The 26,522-nt window shown below is 36.2% G+C and overlaps 1 protein-coding gene across 1 annotated transcript in view; it reads left to right on the top strand.

Annotated features, from left to right (window-relative positions):
* WDR49 (WD repeat domain 49) overlaps positions 1-26,522 on the top strand; it is a 211,590-nt gene that overhangs the window by 106,728 nt on the left and 78,340 nt on the right. Inside the window, exons 10-14 of the mRNA XM_056110563.1 lie at positions 16,239-16,369; positions 19,120-19,218; positions 21,578-21,733; positions 24,221-24,408; positions 25,461-25,658. Coding sequence (XP_055966538.1) covers positions 16,239-16,369; positions 19,120-19,218; positions 21,578-21,733; positions 24,221-24,408; positions 25,461-25,658 — 772 coding nt within the window. The remainder of the gene's footprint in view (positions 1-16,238; positions 16,370-19,119; positions 19,219-21,577; positions 21,734-24,220; positions 24,409-25,460; positions 25,659-26,522) is intronic.

Here is a 26,522-nt window from a genome sequence, read left to right as displayed (position 1 = left end):
TTAGTTTCATTTGCATCCATTCTTGTGTATATTAAATACTCAAATAACAATCTGTTTTTAGGTTGTTCTCACATAAATAATACTGTTTAATTCTCTCATGTTTTAATTAATTCCTCTCACTGTCCAATAATCTGTCTTCAAACATTTTTAATGTGGTCAACATTTATTCCAATTTCAACCCATTCACATATTTTCAATATGGGAATTCACCTTTATTAGGATTGATATATGTCCCCGTTTACACCTTGTGATCTTTGCATTTTGTCTAATATACAAATTTTTATATATACATGTGCCTAATATATATCATTAAACATGTAAGCATATGCCCAGTATATGCTCAATCATATTTGTTGAATTAATGTTTAGTAATAGACAGGGAATCCTAAAAATCAAAGACATTTTCCATGCTTGATCTCAACTTCAAATCAGAATCAAGCAGAATAGATGTTCAAATTATTCTCTCTTCAAGATAAACTAGAATGTCATTTGCAACAAACTAACAATCTTTTCCTGAGGGAGAAAATTTTGAAGTAGTAGGATTCAGAGTAAATTCTAGTAAGAAGTTGAATTAAAATTTTCTTCAAAAGTCTATGCTCTTTTCATAATTTCTAAACTACAAATGCAGTTATTGCATCATGAGAGAGCAATTATAGTCTTTTCGACAAATATTTGATTGACTAGTTTAGTTATGTCAAACAAAACTAAAAAATTTTTCCCTATTTGAGAAACACACAAAATCATGTTTTGTCAACTTAACAATATCTGAAACTTTTGACTTTTTATTAATCGTTTCTCTTTCCTTTCTTGTTTTTTTTTCTTTTTGGGTCATACCCGGCGATGCTCAGGGGTTACTCCTGGCTCTGCACTCAGGAATTACTCCTGGCGGTGCAGAGGGGACCGTATGGGATGCTGGGATTCAAACCTGGGTCTGCCCACATGCAAGGCAAATGCCCTATCCGCTGTGCTATCGCTCCAGCCCCTCTCTTTCCTTTCATCTTGCAAATATTTTTAAACTGAATGCACATAGAAAGTACTGTTAGAAACCAAGATAGAGTAAATATAAAAAAAAAACTTGACTCTTGTTCTCAAATGCTTTGCATTTTAATTGCAGAATTAATGCACACAACGAAGGATGATGAATTTCACGGTGAAAATGACTGGAGTAAATTTCTAAATTAGATTATGCATTTTAGTTATTAGAAATATGTTTATTCATACACATGTATTACATATACATGTGTCTAATAGAATATTTATGTCAGACAAAAAGCCCCATATTAGGAAAATTCAGACTGACAGGACAACGAATTATCATCTCACAACAGAGTATGGCATATATCATAAAGACTAGAAACAACCCATGTTCCCATGCTGGCAGGAATGTAATAAAAATGGAAACTTTATTCATTATTAGTGGAAATTTCTTCAGGTTCAGCCTCTGTAGAAAAGAATATGGCGACCTCTTAATAAGTATGAATATAGTTTCTGTATGACCCAGCAATCCCACCTCTTGACTTCTATTCCAAAAACATTTTTTAATTTGAAAAGATGTGTGTAAAGCCACGTGTTTTGAAGCACTTGGTGCAACAGCTTGAGTATGGAAGCAACCCAAGGATGCGGCAGTATGTGATTGGATAAAGAAGGTGCTCCCCACCCTGACATGCAAATACTGGAGTACTATGCAGCTGGAAGAAAATTTGAACCCTTTCAGTTTTCTATAACTTGGAATAAACTAGAGGGTATCATAGTAAGTGAAATAAGTCAGAAGGGAGAAGGACAAATAGAGCATGATTAACTATTTGTGGTATGCAGCATAACAAAACAAGAAAATAATAACGAACGGTGGCAAATTCTTGGTCAGAGGGACTGAGATTACAGGGAAATAAAGAAGCGGATGAGAAATAACATGAGGACACTGAGGGAGTGTATTAGGCAACTTGGTCATGATGCCATAACTGTACACCAAGGTCATAAATATTAACATATTATTGTAAATATGCTACCTTAACTTAAAAAATAAAAATATTAATTAAATATTTTAAAATAAGTGTTTAACTTTAAGCATAGGTAAGGTAAAGGTAAAGGTAAAGGCCCTCCCGTTGATCATCGATTTGCTCAAGCGGGCCCAGTAACGTCTCCGTTGGAGACTTTGTTGTTACTGTGTTTGGCATATCGAATATGTCATGGGGAGCTTGCCAGGCTTTGCCGGGCGGGCGAGATACTCTCGGTAGCTTGCCAGGCGCTCCGAGAGGGGCAGAGGAATCGAACTCGGGTTGGCCATGTTGGCTGCGTGCAAGGCAAACGCCCTACCGCTGTGCTATTGCAAAATAAACCTAAGAATTTAGTCAGTTAAGAAATACCTGACCTGAAAAAATTAAATGAATAAATTATAAAATACATAAAATTTACAGATAAAAATTAAGTCAAGTATTCATAATAATCCCTTTACATTAAATAATATAATTCATAGAATATAATACAATTCTCTATTTTCAAATTTATAAACCTTGATTTCAGGGGCTGGAGCGATAGTACAGCAGGTAGGGTGTTTGCCTTGCACGCAGCCAACCCAGGTTTGAATCCCAGCATCCCATATGGTCCCCTGAGCACCGCCAGGGGTAATTCCTGAGTGCAGAGCCAGGAGTAACCCCTGAGCATCGCCGGGTGTGACCCAAAAAGCAAAAAAATAAAAAATAAATAAATAAATAAAAAGAAATCTTGATTTCAGCCAAGTTTCCCCACTTTTACATCCTTTCTGTAAAGAAAAAAGCCTCAATTTATAACGTTTTTATCTGTGTAAAAAATAAACACAGTAGTACAAATACCAAACAAGACAATCACTCAAATAATTTTGAAAATATCATAGATATGGGGGTGTAGAGCTATCATACTGGGTAATTCATTTGCCTTCCACTTAGCAGACCTAGGTTCTATTCCCAGCACCCCATCCCAGCACCCCAAACCTATAACTAATCCACATATATATATATATATAGAGAGAGAGAGAGAGAGAGAGTACCATCTTTCACAAAATATTCTAAAATGTAGATGTTGATAACATTTGATTTCAATCTATTTTAAGTTAAATAAGATTAGCAATTAAAAGCTTTTCAGTGATAAAAATACATAGGATAGTTATGTATAATTTTAAAGGATTTATTAATAAATTTTATGTTATGCAACTCAATTGGTATCTTTTATTAGAATAATATTCAGAACCAAAGTTATGACCTAGTCTTAATGACTGTATTCAAATGAAATATATCGTAGTCAGAAGGTATGTTTGAAATTGGCAAGCAATATTCAAATTTAATTTTCAGTGCTCAAAATATCACACAAAAAATTTTAGGAAAAAGAATAAAAACTAACTGATTTACATTGAATTCAACTTTTATTGTTTTGGAATTACTTCATTTAAACCTAAAGATTAGATAGACCAAAGCAAGATCAGCTCTTATGATAGTTGTACTAACACACACACACACACACACACACACACACACAAACCTATGAGGGAAAATTTTTATATATAGTTTGTTCTCTTCATGACAAATTTTGCATGATAAATTTTGGTGAGAAATATTCTCCTATTTCACTCACTATAAAAATTGTTTGAAAGATATTTTTAAAAACATTTTTTGTGTTTCAGAGGCAAACTAATTTTATTTTCACAGAGTTGGTCATAAGATATAAGATGATTTAGAGATGTGACCATCTTCATTAGATTACTTAATGACTCACTGTAACACCCAGGATTTTAAATGTGAGGTGTAAAAATGAATTGAACTAGTACCCTCATTCAATGTCACAAAGAACAAACTTCTCAGACTCTCATAATGGCCTTAAAATGAACTCATTATGCACTGTAACTCTTGACAAAGCACAAACTTAAAAGTTATCATTGAAATAGACAGAAAAACATAGTAGATTCTGAAGGTATTTTAAGAATACTTGTTATTTCAAATGAAGATTAGAGGTTCGGTTTTAAAGGAAATTTGTTTCTCAACATTTTGACACGCAATGACAAATATGAGAAGAGCTACATTTTAATCATCTTGAGAAAAGTAAGTGGTGTCTTGTGAGTGAGAACACCTATATGTATCTAGTTAATAAGGGTGTCTTTGTTAAAATATATTTGGCATTAAATTTTAGCTGAGACAGTATAGAATTGGCCTATTATACTTCATACTCATTATAAAACAGCAGTCTCTTCAACCAACTATTTTATTTATTTTCTCAAAGTTGTCTTTTATGAAAACATAGTGATTTACAAAGTTATGCATGGTTTGGTTTTAGACATACAATATTCTATCACTGATCCCACCACCAGTTTTATCTTTCCTGTACCAGTTTTCACAGAATCCCTCTCCCAATGACCTTCCCTCCCCACTACCTGCCATATCAGCAGAAACCTTTTTAAGTTTGTTTACTAATGTTTGGGTTTATGATTTTGGTGTTGTTGGTTCTGTGGTCTGAATATTTAGCTTAATAGCGCCAATGTCCATTGACTCTTGTACCATATTGCTTCTTAGTTGTATCTTCTCCTTCACTCCCTCCACTTAAAATTTTTTCATTCTCCTCCTTCTAATTTGGGATGAAGGGTCATTTAGGCACCCCCCCTTTAAACTTTGCCTTTCCTCATCCAGTTACTCTACCCAACACATTTTAAGTGCTATCATCCTCTGTTTATCCTTCTTCTTCTAACTTGTTTCATTTAACATGAAATCTTTCAGTTCCATCTATGTTGCAGAAAATGATATGATTTTGTTGTTTCCTACCACAGCATAGTATTCGACTGTGTTTATATAAACCACCTCTTCATAACCCACTGATCTGTTGCAGGAAATCTAGTTTCTAAATCTTAGCTACTGTACTGAGTGCTACAATGAAAAATGATCTGCATATATCCTTTTCAGTGAATGTTTTCTCTCCTGGAGATAAATACCCCAAAGTGGAATTTCTGGGTAGTTTGACAGCTCAAATTTATATCTGCTGTAAAGCCTCCATGTTCATTTCCATAGGGGTTGAACTAGACAATTTTCTGACCAGCAGTAGGAGAGATGAGGATTTCTTTTGCACCACTTGCCCATCAACACAGATTTTTCCCATTATTTTTGATGTGTGTCATTCTCAGTGGTATGAGATGGCACCTCATTGTTGTCTTGATTTTGATTTCCCTAAAAATAGGTGATGATGAGTATTTTTGTGTGCCTGTTGGCCATCCATCGGTCTTCCTGAGAAAAAAACTCTTTTTGTTTCTTCTCCCCATTTTTGATGGAGCTTTTGGATTTTGTTGTTGTTGTTGTTGTTGATCTTTGTGAATACTTTATATATCCTGCATATCAACTCCTTACCTGATGTATATCAGGTAATATTTACCTCCCATTCAGTTAGCTGTCTTTTAGTTTTAGCCTCAGTTTCTTTTGTCATGCAAAAACTCTTTAATTTGGTAGCTGAATCCATAGTACAGCGGGGTAGGGCATTTGCCTTCCATGCAGCCCACCCGGGTTTGATCCCTGTCATCCCAAATGGTCTCCTGAGCACCACCAGGAAATTTCTGAGTGCAGAGCCAGGAGGATCCCATGAGCATGGCTGGGTGTGACCCCCAAAAGCAAAACAATAAATAAATAAATAAATAAATAAAACTTTTTAGCTTGATGTAGTCCCATTTGTTTATTTTTTATTCTGTTGCCTTTTCCAGTCGTATTGTTTCACTGAAGATAACTTTTTGGTCCAGAACTTGAAGCCTTCTGTCTATATTTTCCTCAATTTATCTTAAAGATTCTGGTTTAATCTCAAGACCTTTGATTCACATTGACTTAACTTTTGTGCAAGGTGTGGTACAAGTCAGTTTTAATTTTTAAATTTTTTATAGTTTTGCTGGGCTAGAGCGATAGCACAGTGGATAGGGTTTTTGCCTTGCATGTGGCCCACCCGGGTTTGATTCCTCCGTCCCTCTCAGAGAGCCAGGCAAGCCACAGAGAGTATCCCACCCGCACAGCAGAGCCTGGCAAGCTCCCAGTAGCATATTCGATATGTCAAACACAGTAACAACAAGTCACACAATGGAGATGTTATTAGTGGCTGCTGGGACAAATAGATGAACAATGGGAGGAATGGGAGGACAGCTTGTTTAAGGGTGTTTATTCACTCTATTTTGTGCTCCCAGCCTTTGTCAAATATTAGCTAACCATATATGTGGAATTTTGTCCTTGGATATTCTATTCTGACCCATTGGGAAAGAGTCTATCCTTATTCCAATATTATGCTGTTTGGGTCACTATAGCTATGTAGTATAGTTTCAAGAAAGGTGATGAGACACGACCCTCCTCCACCCATTTCTTATTTTTCAGTGTGTTTTGGCTACTCATTTTCATTTGTGATTTCATTTAAACTTTATTATGGCATGTTCTAAGTTCTGGAAGAATGTAGTCTGAATTTAGAGAGATTTCATTGAATCTACCTAAGTAATTTAGGTAGGATGGTCATTTTGACTATTTATTCTTCCAATTCAAGAACATGGAACTAATTTTCCATTTTCTAGTATTCTAGATCTATAAATATTTTGAAGTTGTGATCTGCTACCACTTTTGTTAAATTGATTCCTAGATACTTGATGCTCTTAGACACTACTTTGAATAGGATAGATTCTTTGATTTCTTTCTTCTCTGGTTCATTATTTGTATATAAGAATGCAACTAATTTTTGTATATTAACTTTGTAGTTGGTCACTTTGCTGTATTAGTTTATTGTTTATAGAATTTCTAGAATGTTTTATAGAGACTCTTTTGGGTCGTCTATGTATAATATCATGTCATGTTCAAATAGAAATAGTTTGACTTCTTTTCCAGTTTGAACCTCTTTGATTTTCTTTTCTGTCCTGAATTGCTGTAGCTAGAATTATTTGATTTATGTATATTGAACCCTCCTTGCATCCCTGGAATAAATTATATTTTATTGTGGTGTATGATTTTTTTTGATATGCTATTGGATTTGGTTTGCTAAGATTTTGTTGAAAAATTTTCTATTGATGCTCATCAAGGAGATTTGTCTGAAGTTTTCTTTAATAGAAATGTCTTTGTCTGCTTTGGTACCAGTGTAATAGCTCCAAAAAAGGTTTTGGGAAGGATTTATGTTTCATCAATATTTTGGAAGAGCTTAAGATCAATAGCAGTAAGTCTTCTCCTGAGGTTTGAAAAAACTCACTAGTAATCTCTCTGGACCAGTATTTCTGTTTTTTTTTTGTTTTTGTTTTTGAAATTCTTAATGTTTCGATATTTTTTGCTTGTGATTGTTAATTGAAAGATTGTAACTGTTAATTTTAATGTTTCCATCTCCTTTCTCGATTACTTGGGATTCAGGCTTTCTATTTCTTCTTCATTCAGTTTTGGGACATTACATGTTTTTAAAAATATGTCCATTTCTTCTACGTTCTCCAACTTAACAAAATAAAGTTGTTCATAATAAGCTCTCATTATGTTTTAGATTTCCAAGGACTCTGTTGTCATTTCTCCCCTTTTGTTTCTGATCCTAATTATTTGAATACACTCTTTTTTGTGTGTGTGAATTTAGCCAATGATTTTTAAAATCTTATTTATTCATTTGAACAACTAGCTTCTTGGGTTTCTTTGATTTTTTTTTTTGTATTGCTTTCTTGATTTCTATATTGTTGATGTATGCCCTGGTTTTTCTTATTTTCTTAATTCTATTAGCCTTTGGAATCATTTATTGTTGGTCCTCCAGATGTTTGAGATGTGTGTTTCGATTGCTCAGTTTATCCTTCTTCTTAATGTAGGCCTGTAGTGCTACGGGTTTCCCTCTAAGTGTAACTTTTGCTGTGGCTCTTAGATTTTGATACCTTGTTTTATTGTCATTGCATCAAGGAATTATTTTTACCTCTCCTTTAATTTCCTCTTTGATCCAGCTGTTATTTAGTAGCATGCTGCTCAGATTCCAGGTATTAGAGTTTCTCCACATCTCTTTATGATTATTTCTGTCTTTGTGGCATTGTGGTCTGAGAAGGCGCTTACTATGATCTTTATGTATGTAATCACCAAACGACTAGGAATCCTGCGGCTCTCTCTTGCTGCCTGTGTTTGGTGGTCTCCTACCGCTTCCTCACCCAGGACGGCTGATGCAATGGACTGACAGAGGAGAAAACGAGAGCCAGGCTAATTGGTGATCAGTTGCCATTTGCTCCATTCTAAGCACAAGCTTGTTCCAGTCTCACTAAGGCCTTCATTCCTGACTCCTCCTGTCTCCCTTGCTCATCTCTCCATGCTCTAACCCGCCACCTAGACTCATCTCTCCCTAATCTCTCTAAATCTCCCAGCATTGTGGGTAGCAACCACACCCAGGTCTGGTAGCACAATCAACATATCAAAGCCCTTCCTGATCACCTGCAGCCAGGAGATCAGGTTCAAGGGCGAAACACCTAAGGGTTTTTCTCCTTTCCTTAGTTGAACAATCATTTAAATATTCAACTTAATTTTACTCCTTAATAATATTAGTTATTTGTCTGGGCTGGAGTGATAGCACAGCGGTAAGGCACGCAGCCAACATGGCCGACCCGAGTTCGATTCCTCCGCCCCTCTCGGAGAGCCTGGCAAGCTACCCGTGATGTATTCGATATGCCAAACACAGTAACAACAAAGTCTCCAATGGAGATGTTACTAGGCCCGCTCAAGCAAATCAATGAACAACGGGAGGACAGTGACAGTGACAGTATGGACATAGCAAGAGATACATTAAGCTTATTGGATGCCTCTCCTGGGAATATCTCACTATAGATCTCAGGCTACAGTGCTCAGACCAGATTAATCTTCCCTAACCCTAGCAGGGTCCTAATCTAGTTGTTACTTTTTGGATCATGACAGAATTTGCCAGTGACCATGCTCTTAACTTATAGTTAAGTATTATGGCGCTTTAGCCTGACCCATTTTTATGCCAGGTAGCTCACAGCTTGCCCTGGGTCCATCCAGTCTCTCTTTGAGACTCTGCTTTTGTAGTGCTAAAAGTAAGGACAACGAAGGCTTAAGTTAAGAAAACAGATGCCTAGGAATGAATATTATTCAGAGTCAACTCCCAAGCTACAAAAGCATGGCATCAACTGTCTTCCTGTGTCTATACAAAAAGGATATTGCTCTAAATTAACTATGAAAAGGACAAAAGTAGAAGAGAAAAGCAATATTTACAAGTTAATAGAGTCTGATTAGGAGATAAAGGTGATTGGTTGGAGAAGCAGAGCACAGAGAAAGAGTTCACAGATAAACACAGAGGAATGGGAGCACTATGATGGGAGAAACCCAATAAACCTAAGCTCCCTGTGGCAAGGCAGAAAGGACAAATCAATGTTATCCTACATTTATGTTTATGAATTTATGTAGGTTTATATTATGCCCAACTATATGATCTATCCCGGAGAATATTACTTGTGCACTAAAGAATGTGTACTTGGATTTTTGAGGTTGTAGGGCCCTGTATATTTCGCTAGTGCCATATCCTGGTATTCTACATCTATTGGTGTTTTGAAATGTTTAGGGTATAGATCTACCACTACTTTTGTTAAATTGATTCCTAGATACGTGATGTTCTTAGACACTATTTGATTCAAAATATTCAAAATATCCAAAATGTTCAGGATAGATTCTTTCATCTCTTTCTCAGAGACTGAAACTTTTCTAGTTCCTCACTTAATACTCAGTGGTTTTACTGGCATTCTGTCTATTTGATCTATCAAGTGGCGACAATGGAACTCTGAGGTCCTTCACTGCTACTGTGTTTCCATGCATGTGTTTCTTTAGGTTGGTGAGCAAAAGTTTTATAAACTTTGAGGCTCCTACAGTTGGTTTGAATCTGTTAATTAAAGTTAGTACTTCTTGATCTGGCTGGAGTGATAGCACAGTGGGTAGGGCATTTGTCTTGCACTCAGCAGACCCGGGTTCGATTCCTTTGTCCCTCTTGGAGAGCCTGGCAAGCTACCAAGAATATCCCACCCTCACAGCAAAGCCTGGCAAGCTCTCCGTGATTTATTCGATATGCCAAAAACAGTAACAAGAAGTCTCACAATGGAGATGTTACTGGTGCCCACTTGAGCAAATCGATGAACAGTAGGAGGAAAGTGCAGTGCTACTTCTTGATCTATTTTCCATTTACCAATCAATAATTTGTGTCCATCCTTAACTCAAATTTCTTTGTGTTGAATGTTATTTAGTCTGGTAAGTACAGATGTACCAACTCCAACTCCTTCACCTTCACCCCCTGTCTTACTGGCTTGTGTAACTGTTTTTCATCCTTCTGCCATGAGTCTGTGTCTCTGTTGTAATTTGAGATGTGTTTCATGTAAGTAGAAAATACATATACTTTTATTTTCTAATCCATTCCACCACTCTATGTCTTTTGATGTGAGACTTCAGTCCGTTGATGCTCAGGGATATAATTAATATAAAGAGCAATGTTGCATTTTGCTTTGGAGGTGTTGGATTCTACAATTGCTTTTGTTTATATAGAAGACTTTCAGCAGTTCATTCAGGGCTGGTTTTGTTATCACAAATGTTACCAGTCCTTGTTGTTCTGAGAGTGTTTTTATCTCTCCTTCCAATCTAAATAAAAGCTTTGTGGGACTTTGGGTTGAAATTCTCTTTCAATGAGTAGTTTGATTATGTAATTTTACTCTTTCCTTGCCTGTTTCATATTCTGCTTAGAATTATAACAGATTTATTTTGTTATTTCCCTTATATTTAAAGATTTTTTTCTTTTCTGGATTCAAGAAGTTTGTTTCTTTGGTTTTCTCCATTTTCACTACTCCGTGTCTTGTTCTGCTTGAAGTATTTCGTTTGATATTCTTTCAACCTTTTGAATTAGTGCAGCTGCGTCCCTCTGAGAGTGGGGAAGGTCTCAGCTATCATCTCTCCCACCACTCGTTCTTCCACTTTCCCTTTTACCTTCCTTTCAGTATTCCTATAATTGGGCGATTATTCATCTTGTCTTTGTTCATTGCATTACCTTGCATTTTCTTCCATTCTTTGTCTCTTTCTGCTAGTTTGACTTTTGTTTCAATGCTGGCCTGCATTTTCTCTTCCAAGTTCCTCTATTCAGACTTGCTAATATCTTCTTTAGCTCCTTCAATTCCATTTGTATGAAATCTCTCATCCTCTAAAACAGTTCTTTTTTGAATTGGTTGAATTTCTCATCAAGCGATTTCTTGATTTTTCTGTAAAATGCTGGTTTGATTTCTGTAGCTTGTACAGTAGATGTGGACTTTAGGTCTTCACTGACCAAGTTCAAGTATTTTGATGGGTTTGATGACTTGCTGTGTCTATCTGTGAATGCACCTGAGTCCTTTTTTTTTTTTTTTTGCTTTTTGGGTCACGCCCGGCAATGCACAGGGGTTACTCCTGGCTCTTCACTCAAGAATCACATCTGGCAGTGCTCAGGGAACCATACAGGATGCTGGAAATCAAACCCGGGACGGCTGCCATTTGCCTTGCACGAGGCCAAACTGGTCGACCCAGGTTCGATTCCTCCACCCCAGTCAGAGAGCCCGGCAAGCTACTGAGAGTATCTTGCCCACATGGCAAAGTCTGGGAAGCTACCCGTGACATATTCGATATGCCAAACATAGTAACAACAGTTCTCACAATGTTATTGGGCCTGCTAGAGCAAAATGGATGAACAATGGGAGGACAATGAGAGTGACCTGAGTTCCTTAGATTTCCCATTGCATTTCGAGATTTTTGGATGTTAGTGGTGAGGATTTGATTTAAGGCTGTATACTCTGTTAAATCAGAATGCCCAACATTCCTTTTCACAATATAAGAAATGTATTTGGCAATTCTTTGAGCAGAGATGCTAGGGTCTGCACTGTTAGAGGACAAAGACAAGCTAGGATCAATAACTGACCTGGAGGTGGGGGTCTTACAGTGCAGGGTAGAAGAATGGGGTCGCAAGGCTTTCTTGTGTGTGGCTGTGTGGGAAAGGGAAGTTACAGGCTTCAATGGCACTTCCTCCTTATGCAGGGTCTGTAACAGGACATAGCCCTGGGAGATGCCTCAGGCAGAGGCCAAGAATACTTGGCATGGCGCCCTGTCCCGCCACCCTTGTACATTGAGAATAGAGTAGCTATTATAACGCCAAACCAAGCAGATAGAAAGTTAATAGTTCACCATCCCTAGCCTGCAGAGAAGTTGTTAGGAAATAGATGTACTATGATTTAGTAGATTATGTGGAAATTACACCTTCTACAGAAATTGTACCTTCTACAAATCATTAGAGGATATAAGAATGATCAGACTGTTTTTCAGGGTGTTTTGTTCTTATTTTTAGTTATGATCTATAGAAACTAATTGTTCCCGATTATCCTATGGTTTCTATTTTTGCTATGATCAGAGACATATGCTTTTTGCGATAATCATGAATAACTGTGAATGATTTTACTTGCCAAGAAATCTACAAAAGAATGCTTGAAATAAAGATTGTCTCTGCTGTTCCATGATAACTCAGTCCTCTCAGCCACTTGTTTTGTCTCTTTAAGATCCTCACCTTCCCTCCAAACCTGTTTGACTGCCGGCTGGTCCAGCAGGTACAGGGCAGAAAGATGGAGTCCCCTGGTTTCCCCACATGTGTCTCTGTAAGGTCGAATGGCCAACCATTGATTTTCTTAGAGAAAATCAATATACAGATAGTCTAATATTCACCACAATCTTAGATTTGCAATGAACTTATATATATATATATACATATATATACTTATATATGTAATTCCTGAGTGCATGAACACTCATAATAAAAAAAATCATGAGTGCATGAGCACTCATAATAAAAAAGCACTCATAATAAAATATATATATATTGCTTTTTGGGTCACACCCAGCATTGCACAGGGGTTACTCCTGGCTCATGCACTCAGGAATTATTCCTGGCAGTGCTTGGGGGAACCATATAGGATGTTGGGAATTGAGCCCAAGTCGGTCACATGCAAGGCAAGCGCCCTACCTGCTGTGCTATCACTCCAGTCCTAATTTATATTTTTGGTTGCTAATAAATATTAATATATTAATATTTAGTGGATAGTTAATATTTTCCAGGAAACATTTATTAAATAACTATTATATATCGCTGTATCACTGTCATCCTGTTTGTCAATTTACTTGAGTGGGTGCCTTTAACATCTCCATTTGTCCCAACCCTGAGATTTTAGCAGGCTCTCCTTATTCATCTTTCCCAATGATTGGAGGCTCTTTCAGGGTCAGGAGAATGAGACCTGTTATTGTAACTTGTTTTGGCATATCGAGTATGCCACGGGGAGCTTGCCAGGCTCTGCCCAAACTATTATGTACTAAGAACTATTCTTGATTCTTCTGATATATAAAGATCAAAACTTTGTTCTTTTAACACCCTGTTTACTATTGGAGAGGCAGAAAACAAAGTAATATGGAGCACCAAATCATATAATGACACTTGGAATAAAGAAAATTAATGTAAGGTAGTGATAACATGGTCAAAGGAGAATCTTTAGACACTAACAAAAATATTTTCTTAAATCACTGACTTGATAAATATATATCCAACATAATAAAAGTATGACACAATACTTGTTATGAAATTACAGGGTAAGTCAAGGTATCAGTGGCATAGATACCATACATATATTTATTTAAGCAAAATGTGAATATTGGAGGTACAGTGCCACCAGGAGGTTATCTGTACTTGTGGGGTGAATGCATCAGAAGCCTGATGGTGACTTCAGGCCTCCTGATACCCCCCAAATTTCTGCTGTGTCTCTGTCCAGATCCCAACAACTTGGGACCAAATTTCCCAAGAAATTAAATTGTCAAAAGTTAGGTATATGACAGCCACATCCACAAATCAGGCTCAGTAGTACAAGCTCATTTATCAGCCTAGCTACAGAGACCCATAAATACATCTAGAAAGAGATCAAAACCCACAGTTAATAATGAAATCCCACAAGGCTGCACAGACCAGTGTAAATCAGAGGTGGGGGAGGCAGGTGAGTCTGGTGCCCACCCAAGCAGAACCCCTGGCAGCCACTTGTTCCCACAATCCAAAATTACTGCCATGCCCCCAGCCAGACTCCACCCTCTCAGGATGGATCTCACTGAGGTAACAACCTGTTAAAAATTTGATATGTGGTTTTGTGATTGAAATCTCTAGGCTTTCTAGGAGGTCAGGATGAGCTACCTCCCCCAACCTCCCTATACTTCTGGAAGCCTTGGCAGTTCACATCCTCACCCCACACCTAGCACCAGTTAAAAAGCTACTCCAGTCCTACCTTACGATAAAAATACTGAACACCCTGAACAAACATAGTGACCTCTTAGTACCTATATTACAAGCCATAATGTGCAAAAAGAAAAGAAGAGAGAGAGAGAGAGAGAGAGAGAGAGAGAGAAAGAAAGTGCTCATCATAGAGACAGATTGGGGGTAGGGTGTGGAGTATTAGAGGATGGTGTGTGTGTGTGGGGGGGGGAACCAGGGAACACTAGTGATTGATGGGAAATGTACACTGATGTAGGGATGGATGTTAGATCATGACAGAAATCCAATCATAAACAACTTTGTCTATCTCACAGATATTCAATAAAAGAATAAAAATGAATAAAACGTTATGTGGAGTTCATGTCCACTTTATTCAGTTTAATCAATGACTGAATAAATAACAGTATTCTTACATTAAAAATGTGAATATTAGAAGAAGTCAGAGAGGGAAATATTTCTTTTAACTTCACTTGTTAAGGAAGCCTACCTGAATAAAATAGGTCTCAAAGAATGAGAGTGTTTATATGTGCTATTTCTGTGTGAGAACAAATACATGCAAATACATATATGGAATAGAATATCATGCATGAAAACATTATATTAAATGGCTTATTACAAGCTGAAACTGCTCCACAATGGAAAACTTTAGGAAATTGCTAAATTTAGACCCATCTAATTTGACTGAAATTTATTTGGTTCTGTAGAGTCCTTGAACAAGGTTTTAAAAATTGAGCAGAAGAGGGGCTGGAGAGATAGCACAGTGGGTAGGGCGTTTGCCTTGCACGCGGCCGACCCGGGTTCGATTCCCGGCATCTCATATGGTCCCCTGAGCACCGCCAGGAGTAACTCCTGAGTGCAGAGCCAGGAGTAACCCCTGTGCATTGCTGGGTGTTACCCAAAAAGCAAAAAAAAAAAAAATTGAGCAAAAGAAATAGAAGCATACAACAGAAAATGGTTATATTTTTAAAATGGAGAGAGAAAACAAATGAGAGATACAGAATAATGAAAAAAAAAGAAAAAGAAGACTGTATTTAAGAATAGAGGTTTTAAAGAAAAGAAAGTAACATCTGTCAGAAGTTGAGGAGTTAACCTAGAGGACAGTTAAAAGGTCCTCACAATTAAGAACATAGAAGCATGAAAGTGAAGAGAAAATAGGGAAAAACTATCAATCTTAGTGTTCTAAATGTTCCTTTGATATATGTGTGACTTTTGAATGCACATTCATATTTGAGCCAGAACTTAAATCAAATGGAAGTTCACTGTACCCAAATTTGAATCCTCCAAATTTAAGTTTTATGTTCCTTTCTTTCTCAAAGACACAGGCATTTCATGTTCTGTTCATTCTGGCCTGTCCTCAAATTGACCAGCAGTTCTCCAAGACACAAATATCTTATTTTTAAATTTTTATTTTCAAAATACAGTTGTTTTATGTTCAATTTCTTTGAAGCAGTATTTTTCAGCATTCCACAAATAATAGTTATCCAAAATGCCTAGTGAGGAAGAAATATGGTCAAGTAAGTCTGGGAACTGCTTTAGGAAGTGTTAATATCCTAGATGTTATGGAAGCTCTACAGAAAATAAACTTATAATTTAAAATTTTAAAAATTGTTAACAGATCTCTTTTTATTGTTGTCATACAACTTTTATTGGCTCAGTGGTGCCCAGTTGCTTTAGTGTATTGGTGATGGATAATTAATCTGATAAGTACACACATGTTTGGTGGTAATAACTGTGAAAGAATAATTAACCTTCAAATAAATACCACATTTTCACAATTTATGAGATAATTCAGTGAAAAAATACAAAAGAATGTTCAAAGTGGAGGAACAATTGGGGAAAAAATTTAGGAGAGTATACAGTTTTAGATATCTCAAACCATACCATTTAAATAGAAGATAACTATTCAATGTCTTTGTTAGTTTTAGAATAAGTGCTAGATTTTATATTCTTTTTACTAGGGTTATTACTGTGTTTCGACCTCAGAACTACAATCAACTTTTCACACAACCTGAAGAATGGAAAGGAGGAATACAACACCACGATGACATCTTATGTGCTGCATTTTTACCTCCTCAAACTCTTGCTACAGGTTGACTGAACCTTTTCTTTACTATAAGTGATTACAGTTTTCCTTTCTTTAAAAAAAATCACTTTTTAATGGAAGTTTGTATTACTTCTTTAGTTTTTCTTTAAATTTGTTGAACCACCATGCGATATAGAGTTACTCATGGTTGAGTTTCAGTCATACAATTTTTAAACAATAATCTCTTCACCATTGTTAACTTGCCTCTACCAATGCCCCCTTCACTCACCAGCCTACCTCTGTGGCAGACACTTCGTTTTTCTCTTTATCTTTTAGGCACTGTGGTTTGCAACCCTGTTACTGAAAGGGTATGGTGCATGTCATTTTACCTCCTTTTAACACCTAATTATTGTTCAGAGTCATCACTTCTCACTATCATTGTCATAGTGGTTCCTTCTCTGACCTAACCTCCCTCCCCTAATTTTCACATATCTTCTCCTAAGAAGGATTCCTCTTGTCCTTTGTTTCTATGTCTTTGGTTATTTTTCTCCTACTGTGTTTCTTTATATCTTGCAAATGAGTAAGATCATTCTATGATCACCTACAGGTGTTTCATAATGGTAAATACACTAACTCTTGACATAATTAAGCTAAAGTAACATTGACTTGGCTGGAGTGATATTACAGCAGGTAGGGCCTTTGCCTTGGATGCGGCCGACCTGGGTTTGATTCCTCCGTCCCTCTTGGAGAGCCCGGCAAGATACCGAGAGTATCGCGCCCACACAGCAGAGCCTGGCAAGCTCTGCATGGTGTATTCAATATGCCAAAAACAGTAACAATATCTCACAATGCAGACATTGCTGGCGCCCACTCTAGCAAATTGATGAGCAATGGGAGGACAGTGCTACAGTGCAATATTGATTGGAGAGACTGGCTTCTTGAAATATCTCTAAAAATAAATTTTCAAAAGGTTGATAGGCATGTTTTGAGATACACTGATCAAAAATAATCAGAAAATGTTGTATTACTTCTAGCCAAAAAAATAAAATACAAAAACAAATCGCACCATATAATTGTGAACCTTATGGTTTTACAGTCTAACATTTGTATTGACCCCTGAAAAGTCATCAAATAAGAGAAATGAAAAATCAGAAGCATTATTTATGTATGTATATTTATATATACATAGTGTTACAGTATTTGGTTTACTGATCTATCTAGACTTAGCAATCTACTGCTCTCAGGGTATACCCGGTAATCTTTCCATTTCCACGATATGTAGGGAACCTTGCTTTACAACTGCTAAGAGCTCACCCCTGCAGGTGCTATCATATACTGAGATGTGATACAACTAAGGAAACTATAAGACTGAGACTCTGGTTGTTGGAAGGTGTCTTAAAATATTATAGCAATTGCTGAAGACTTAATCTCTTCATTCATTTTCATTCCATCACATCTGTGTGAAAATATTTTGTCAAGTAGTTGCAAATAAAGCACTTTAAATCATGATAGTTGATAAATACTACCAATAAGAATAACTGAAATATTCTTTATTAATCTACTTTCTTTGTAAGTGTACAACTTGTTCTTTTTAGACTAAACAGAATTTAGTATTTTTACATCTCTTCCCAAATTCTAAAAAGGAAACAACTTCTATATCTTATTCAAATTCAGCTATTCTCTCGGGTTCTTTAAGTGACATTCTACTTTGCATAGTGCTGCCCTGATTTGGGCTGGAGCCATAGACTGCAGGTAATGTGTTTGCCTTGCACATGGCTGACCCGGTTTCGATTCCTCCATCCCTCTCAGAGAGCCTGGCAAGCTACCGAGAGTATCCTGCCCCTACAGCAGAGCCGGGCAAACTCCCTGTGGTGTATTCGATATGCCAAAAACAGTAATAACAAGTCTCACAATGGAGATGTTACTGGTGCCCACTCGAGCAAATCGATGAACAATGGGAGGACAGTGCTACAGTGCCACAGTGCCATGAATAAACTGGACATACACTCTTCTTTCCAAGATATGCTTGGAAGACTTATCCTCACTATTTTTTTTTTAATTTTTATTAGTGAAACACCATGAGGTATAGTTGTAGACTTACAAATTTTTGTGCCTGGGTTTCAGAGCCTCACTCTCTTTATGTGCTTGTGAAGAATTATAAGAGAAAATTTCTGTAGAGAGTATTTATAAGTGTGGGAAGGAACATTTAATAAAACATACACCAGAGAGGAAATAAAAAGAATACCCATGTACAAACCCACACACTCACACACAGGGAGAGATTTAACAGAGGAGAAATAGTTTTAATTTGCTTGTCTTTATTCAATAAAGAGAAGTATGATAATGATAACACTGCTTATAATGTTAGTACTTATGCTCTTAGTTCTTATAATATTATTATAAGTAATTTGCATTTGTCACATTATGAGAGAAATACAATTATTAACCCAGTTTTATAGATGAGGAATTGTGGCATCAAGTGGAGTTAAATATCTTGAACAAATTATATAGCTAGTAGGTGGCAGTCCCATGAATCAAACTCAAGTTTTTTAATAGCAAAGTCCTTGTTAGTAACTCACATAACCTAAAAATATAAAATAATATCCATCATATTTAATACGCTGGTTTATTGTGAGAACTATAAATTCTAAATATCAATGAATAAGAATAAAAGTATTGTTGTTTATCTGTATACCAAAAATTATAGTTTCTAATAAAGGCTAATTTCATATAAAGTGTTAAGATAACCTATTTGCATTGATATTAGTTATATTTCTAATTTCCTGGGAATATATACTCTATCCTTATTCATACAGGGAGTTATGATGGAGAAATTATTCTATGGAACAATAGCACAGAAAACGCTCACTATGTCCTTCATCCTAATTACCAGAGACTGCTAAAATCAAAATTGGGTAAGCGCAAATGTGAAACTTAAATTCTGTCTTTGAGTCAAACCACAGTAGGGCTTGTTATTTTAATATTTAATGCATGTGAGAAATAAAGCTTGTTTCTAAATTATAGGTGATTGGTTGTAAGAACAAAAGATTAGTGAAAGCACTGTCTATTCTAAAGAAACTTGAGATTTACTTGCTTAACAAATTCTGCATGGCATGCCTTTTCATTTCTTCTTTTATACTGCATCAGCATTTCTGAATTACTGACAGCAGGGAGTAAAATTCTCATCTTTAACTAGTTTAATTTCTACCAATAAACTCTGCCAAAATACCTTCGTGTGAAACTTGAGTACCTCTTAGTAGAAAAATGGTAACTCATGTTCACTTATTTTACTGCTTAAACTCAATCTACAGCTAATATAATATTTATTGCACTTGGAAATCTTAAATTATGTCTTGCCTTAAAGTGATTTGAGGAGAAAATCTAGACATATATTTCATAGGACTTTAAATAGCACATGAATATTTTATACTTAAGCAAAATACATTACAATTTCCTTTTGCTCTTTTTAAACTTTATTTATTTATTGGTTTTTGTTTTTATTTTTCAGAGTAATATACACATTTACAAAGTTGTTTATGATTGGCTTTCAATCAGATAATGTTCAAATATCTGTCCCTTCACCAGTGTACTTTTTCCACCACCAACGGTCCCAGTTTCCTTCCTGCCTTCTCTTACTCCAACCCCCATCCCACAGTGGCCTGTCACAATGGCAGGCACCTCTCTCTCTCTCTCTCTCTCTCTCTCTCTCTCTCTCTCTCTCTCCTTCTGGGTCTTATGGTTTGCAATACAGATAATGAAATGTTATCAGGTATATCCCTTTCTCTGTGCCCTTCACCCCACACACACTCTTGTGGCAAGCTTCTTTATACTAATTTATTTAAATAATAGATATGCCACTCTTAATGACACCGGAACATTATATTAACTTATTTGGATAGACTAATAGAAGTTGAGCTGGACTGTAGGAGAGGATTGTTCACCATATTTAGTCTTTTGTCTATGAAAAACTAAGACAGTAATGCTAAAAGTACAAATACCAGATGAAGACACTTACACCTTATTTGATTGAAGTAAACAGGTTTGACATGCTTTATATGTAAATAATCCATTGTGGTTACCATGAAATATACATAGAGCTAGCAAAGAAATATTAATAAAGAAATAAGCTTTAGAAAAATATATGAGATATTACTCTTTGCATATAGAGATATTGCTATAGATTTATTGCTAAGAAAATCCTAAAACATCTTTATAGATTTTTATAAGTGTGTATAGACTTTGTTTGCTGTTGTTTGTTTGTCTGTGGGTCACACACGGCTGTGCTCAGGGCCTACTGCTGGCTCTGTGCTCTGGATCAATCATGGTGGGCTTGGAAGTGCCAGGGATGAAACCCATATTGGCCACATGTATGGTATATGTTCTCTCCACTGTATTATCACTTCATCCCTTAGACTCTTTATAATTTTGAGATGACTACTCCCCCTTTATTACTGTGTGTTAGAGAAGATATCATTAGGTACCATTAGGAATATTTTATCCAACGTAATTTATAAGATATTATATTAAATAATAATTTAAATACATTTAAAAAGGCATTCCAAATTATGCTCATTAAATTATTGATATTAATGATCTAAAATGCCACATTAATATCATATTTGTATGGAATATCTAAGGATATTTAAGATGCAACCAATCGCTATAAGTAAAGTTCCTATTAACTCATATCAAGGGAAATCATAGTAAGCATGAATGAATCTGCAAAACAAAAGTGAAACCAAACAATAATTCAAGTTGGGATTAAGGAAGTTAAAAGCAGCAGGCTCTGAGTTGGGAGAGAAGGCAGCTGGAATAAAGAAGGGATCACTAGTCAATAATGGTTGGAGGGATCTTTCGGGATGGGAGATGAGTGCTAAAAGTAGAAAAAGGACCAAATGTGATAGTCTCTCAGTATCTGTATTGCAAACCATAATGTTCCAAAGTAAAGAGACTATGGGAGAAATTGTCTGTCATAGAGTCAAGGGAAGGTTCGGGATGGGGTGGATACTGGGGACATTGGTAGTGGAAAATGTGCACTGGTGGAGAGATGGGTGTTCGGTCATTGTTTGACTAAAACTCAAACATGAAAGCTTTGTGGTTATCTCACAGTGATTCAATAATTTTTTTTTAAAAGGCAGCAGGCTCAGCGATGTTGACTGGAAACCCATTATGAGACTTGATGGAATAATTGGAGTTGTGATGTAATTTTTTTTAATAGAATTTTTTTGTAAAGCAGCTGTTTTGTTAAGGAATTTGATTGTCTCTTTTTCATAGATACAGAGCCTCAAACACTACTTAATAGCTGTTCCACTCACTCTAAGACAAAGAAGGCCACCCTGGGCACATGCTCTTTTGAAATTGACAGTGAGTGTAATAATGCTGTTATGAGGCTTTGCTTCCTTGAAGCAAGAAAACATACCGCAGTGACAGGTAACTATAAATAACATGTATTTATATTTAACTATAGACTTCTTCTGTTGCAGAACTATTCTATTGTACGATGTTGGAGAAGGGAACAATAAGATCAAGTGCAATCTATTTTTGTCTAGGTCTTGCTGAGTTTGACTTCTTAATAGTCTGAGTGACAGGAACCCACAGACCATGGCAGAAAAGATTGGGTTCAGGTGTACCAAATCTGAAACAAGAGCCAGACAGGCACCACCAGAAACTTATATAGTGCTTCATATATCAAGATTGGAGTGAGATAGAGAAGGAATCACCAAGAAAATCATGGAGAAATTGGTCGGGATGAGAGATGTGTGCTGAAAGTAGATAAAGGACCACATATGGTAACCTTTCAGTGTCTGTATTGCAAACCATAATGCCCAAAAGTAGAGAGAGAGTATAGGGAATATTTTCTGCCATGGAGGCAGGGGGAGGATGGGAAAGGGGGGTGCATTCCGGGGATATTAGTGGTGGGGAATGTGCACTGGTGGAGGGATGGGTGTTTGATCATTGTGTGATTGAAACTCAAACATGAAAGCTTGTAACTATCTCATGGTGATTTAGTTTAAAAAAAAGATATTAAAAAAATTGGGGTGAGAAAAGCCAATATGTTTGATATGGTAAACAACTGAAACTGAGAAACTGAGTAGGAGGGAGAAGAGGAATACAGCACCATCAGCACTTTGGAAATCTTTTCCATCTGTGATATCTTTCTAGAAGTCAGAGTCCTCGCTTGAATTTCTGCTGAGTTATGTACTCACATTGGTAGTGCTGCTCGCTATACAGCAGTTACTTAAAATAATGTAGAGGATATGACAATGTGCTTGGTCTCTCCCCACGCTTAATTTCAATACCTGTATTAGCATGGTGTAGAAGTAGCCATAATTTTTTCTAAATAATTTTTTTCTCTTAAGAAAAATGCATTTTTAAAGATTTCATATAAAACTTTTATTTGTAGTATTATTTCTTAACTTTAGGAAAATAATATATGTCTTAGCACAATGTACTGTGTTTGATAGATATAGATATATTAAATTCGATATAAATATGTACTGCCTACAAACATGAAGTATTATAAAATAATATAGACATTATGAAATAATAATAGAAAATGTATTGTGCTTTAAAAGATAAGACAAAATGAATCATATTATAAATCAAGTAATCTCAAAATTTAAGTTTATATTGATACTTGAAGAAAGTACATATATAACTCTATTTTCTATGTTGATCATACTTAATTTTCATGATTTTTTTCCTATAATTTTTTATCATTAAAAATCAGTAAACGAACACATCTACACCTTTTTGAAACATTGTGTGTATTTGCATTAAACTACGAAAGAAATTTCAAAAATATTTTCCAGAATTCACTTATACTTAGAATATAAACTATTATCCTGAAATTGCTAATTTCCTCAACAATAATTCTTCCTAATGTTATCAGTATTCCCAAAACTGTTTTCTCTCAAGCAGCTACATGCTATTAGTTCTATTTTAAACAGATATGATTGTTAATATGCAGCACATTTGTGAAACAAATTGGAAACCATCCACAGATCTATCAAATAATTGGAATGTTATGCAGAAGAATAATCTAGGTAAAGTACTTTTCAAAGGTTGATCTAGGAAACAGACTTTTCAATGGAAAATGAAAAGATTACTTGTAGAGCTATGAACCAAAAACATGTTCCAGAAGGGTTTGTATGAATTCACTGTGAAAATCAAAATATAATTTTAGAAAAAAATATCGTACAGCGGGTAGTGTGTTTGTCTTGCATGTGACCAACCGGGGCCGATCCTGGTTCGATTCCTCCACCCCTCTCAGAAGGTCCGGTAAGCTACCGAGAGTATCACGCCCCACGGCAAAGCCTGGCAAGCTACCTGTGAGGTATTTGATATGCCAAAAACAGTAACAAGTCTCACAATAGAGATGTTACTGGTGCCCACTCGAGCAAATCGATGAACAATGGGATGGGAGGACAGTGCTACAGAGCTACAAGCATGCCATTATATAAAGAACGCAATAGCTTTGTTGTTATGACTAAATGAATATATGCAATCATATATATCCTGTGCATAAAAAATTTAATTTCATGAATTATTAATTGCATATATTATTAATAAATTTAGTGTATTCAGAATATATATTTAAAGTAATATTTTGTATTATTTGGTATAGCGAATTTAAATCTGTTATATATAAATATATTTTATTATATTTCACTTAAAAATAATGATATAAAATGATAAATTTTAAAAAGGAATTAAATTTAGCACAATATTTTACATTGCCTACCTCTGATATTCAAGAGAAAACAGAAATTATAACTGGATTATATTCATTCCATATTTAATAGAAATGAAAGTGTGTTGATACCTCTTGTCTCTCCACTATGCTTATGCTTTCTACAGATTTATTTTTTTACTTTTCACAACAGTTTTCTAATTGTGCATTCTCTTACATGTTAGGAGGAGCGAACCTGGTATCATGTGGAGGATCTGGGTATGTTCGATTCTGGGATACATTTAAGAAGCAACTTCTGGCTGAATTTTTGGCTCATAGTGGAGCTGAGTTTATTATTATGTGTATTGATAAGCTGAACCAATACCTTGCCACAGGAGATCCTGACGGAAGGTTGAAGATCTGGAATATAGAAGTAAATTTTTTTTTTAAATTTCACATCATTTTGATTACTTTCTATCATGATTGTTTTCTGAATTCAGTCTTGTCTATTTCTTAGATAAGGAAGGAAGTTTAATTTTTTTTAAAGAAAACATTGCCTTATATTGAGCAGAGCTTTCTTTTCAAAATGGAGAAAATTATTTTCAATATTGAAAATCTTATGTGAATATATAATTATGTCAGTTGTCCAATTTGTGAATGCAATACTGTTAGTAAAATGTTGTTTAACATGAATAATTAGGATACATCTTATCCAAAATTTGACTTTTTTTTTCTTTTTGGGTCACACCCAGAAATGCACATCGGTTATTCCTGGCACTGCACTCAGGAATTACTCCTGGCAGTGCTGGGGGACCATATGGGATGCTGGGAATCGAACCCTGGTCGTAACGTGCAAGACAAACCCCCTACTCACTGTACTGTTGCTCCAGACCCCCCCCAATTTGACTTTTTAAATGAACTTTTTTTGGGGGTGGGGTGGAGAGTGTTTGGGCTACACCCAATAGTGCTCAGGATTTATTCTTGGCTCTGCGCTTAATGATCACTCTTGGTAGTACTTGTCACCAGCGTTCAAGGCAAGCAATTTAACCCCTATACTATGCCTTTAGCATCAGCAAACATCACTTAAATAGAGGACTGATGCTTTGTTCACTGTATATTTATTGAGTTAGTTTGGGAATTTGTGCCATTGATTATCTGCCCAATAATATTACAGTTTATCATATGTGGCTATGCATCAAAAGGCAACATCTGTAAAATAATTGACTTTGTTCATTTTTCTCTCCATCCTTTTTTTAACCTAATTTTGTCAAATTAGAAACCTTTAGAATTTTAATAGCAGTTTTATAACCTCTGTTATCATGCATAAATTATTCTTTGGCACCTGGGTCACTGACTATTGTTCCCAAAAGTCACCTTTTACATTCCCCTCTCAAGCTTTAAAAAGTGTTACGTCACTGTAATAGTTTCATCTGTAGTAGTTTAATATTCACAGTTTTTAGAATTCCAGTATTTCTTTTCACTCAGGAATACTGCCTTAATCCCAGCGAGGGCAAAATGACACAGGCTCCAACACTGATAAGATCACTTCAGCCTCATAAAGACCAGATCCTTTCTCTAGAAATGTGTGAGCCCGGGGGCCGCTTGCTGGTCATCTCCTCCTCTGCAGACTGCAACATCTGTGTGACTGATGTCTGCAGTGCTCCTATCTACATCTTTGGTCAGGTACCAATATTGCTTCTTCATTGTTCTAGTATTTACTTGAAATTTAGTATAAGTTTGTACTGATCCATTAGAATTTCATCAGCTCTTAATGTTAATTAGTCATGCAAGAACTGACTTCCATTTCTGAAGCTGTTGCTCTAGGCACTTCTTGTCCTGTTTACCGTTAACCTGGCAGTTCTATTAAACAAGGACATTGGAGAGATGGAAAGATAATGGTGCTCAAGATCTTACAGATTTCTGAGAAAAATTCCTCTTTTAAGACAAGTGAATTTGTTTCATTAAAAAAATTAGAAAAAATTCAATCCATGATGTTACTAAACAGGTGGTAATGACTAATATCACAATCATGATCAAAATCATCCTGTTGTTTGTTGATTGCCTCAAGCAGGCACCAGTAACAGTAACGTCTCCTACGTCCCAGCCCTGAGACTCTAAAAAGTGCCACATTCAGGGCCCTTTCAGGGTTAGGAGAATGAGACCCATCATTGTTACTGATATTTGGCATATTGGGTACACCATAGGGAGTTTCCCAGACTCTGCCGTGTGGGCAGGTTGCATTCGGTAGCCTGCCAGGTTGTCCAAAATAAGAATGAAATAATAAAATATTGCGTGGCCACGAATGCTTCCGGGACCTGGGTTTTATAGTCTCTGGGTCTTGGCCGTTGATGGGATTACACAGCGCTGGGAATCAGTTGGTGGGTGTGACCCCTGCCTACAGGAGGATGGAGGATCTGGGTGGAGGATGCAAAGCCCCCATCCAAGCAGGCTTGGAGATGTCAGCCCCGGGATCCGCATGCCTTTGTTCCTCTGCCGGTACCTTCATGCATGTGGAGAGTGGTCTCAGCATGATTGTGGCTGGTTCTG

The sequence above is a fragment of the Sorex fumeus genome, unplaced genomic scaffold (genome assembly GCF_029834395.1).
Source record: "Sorex fumeus unplaced genomic scaffold, SorFum_2.1 ptg000010l, whole genome shotgun sequence".
Classification (NCBI taxonomy): domain Eukaryota; kingdom Metazoa; phylum Chordata; class Mammalia; order Eulipotyphla; family Soricidae; genus Sorex; species Sorex fumeus.
This window is presented reverse-complemented; position numbering and strand designations above follow the sequence as displayed.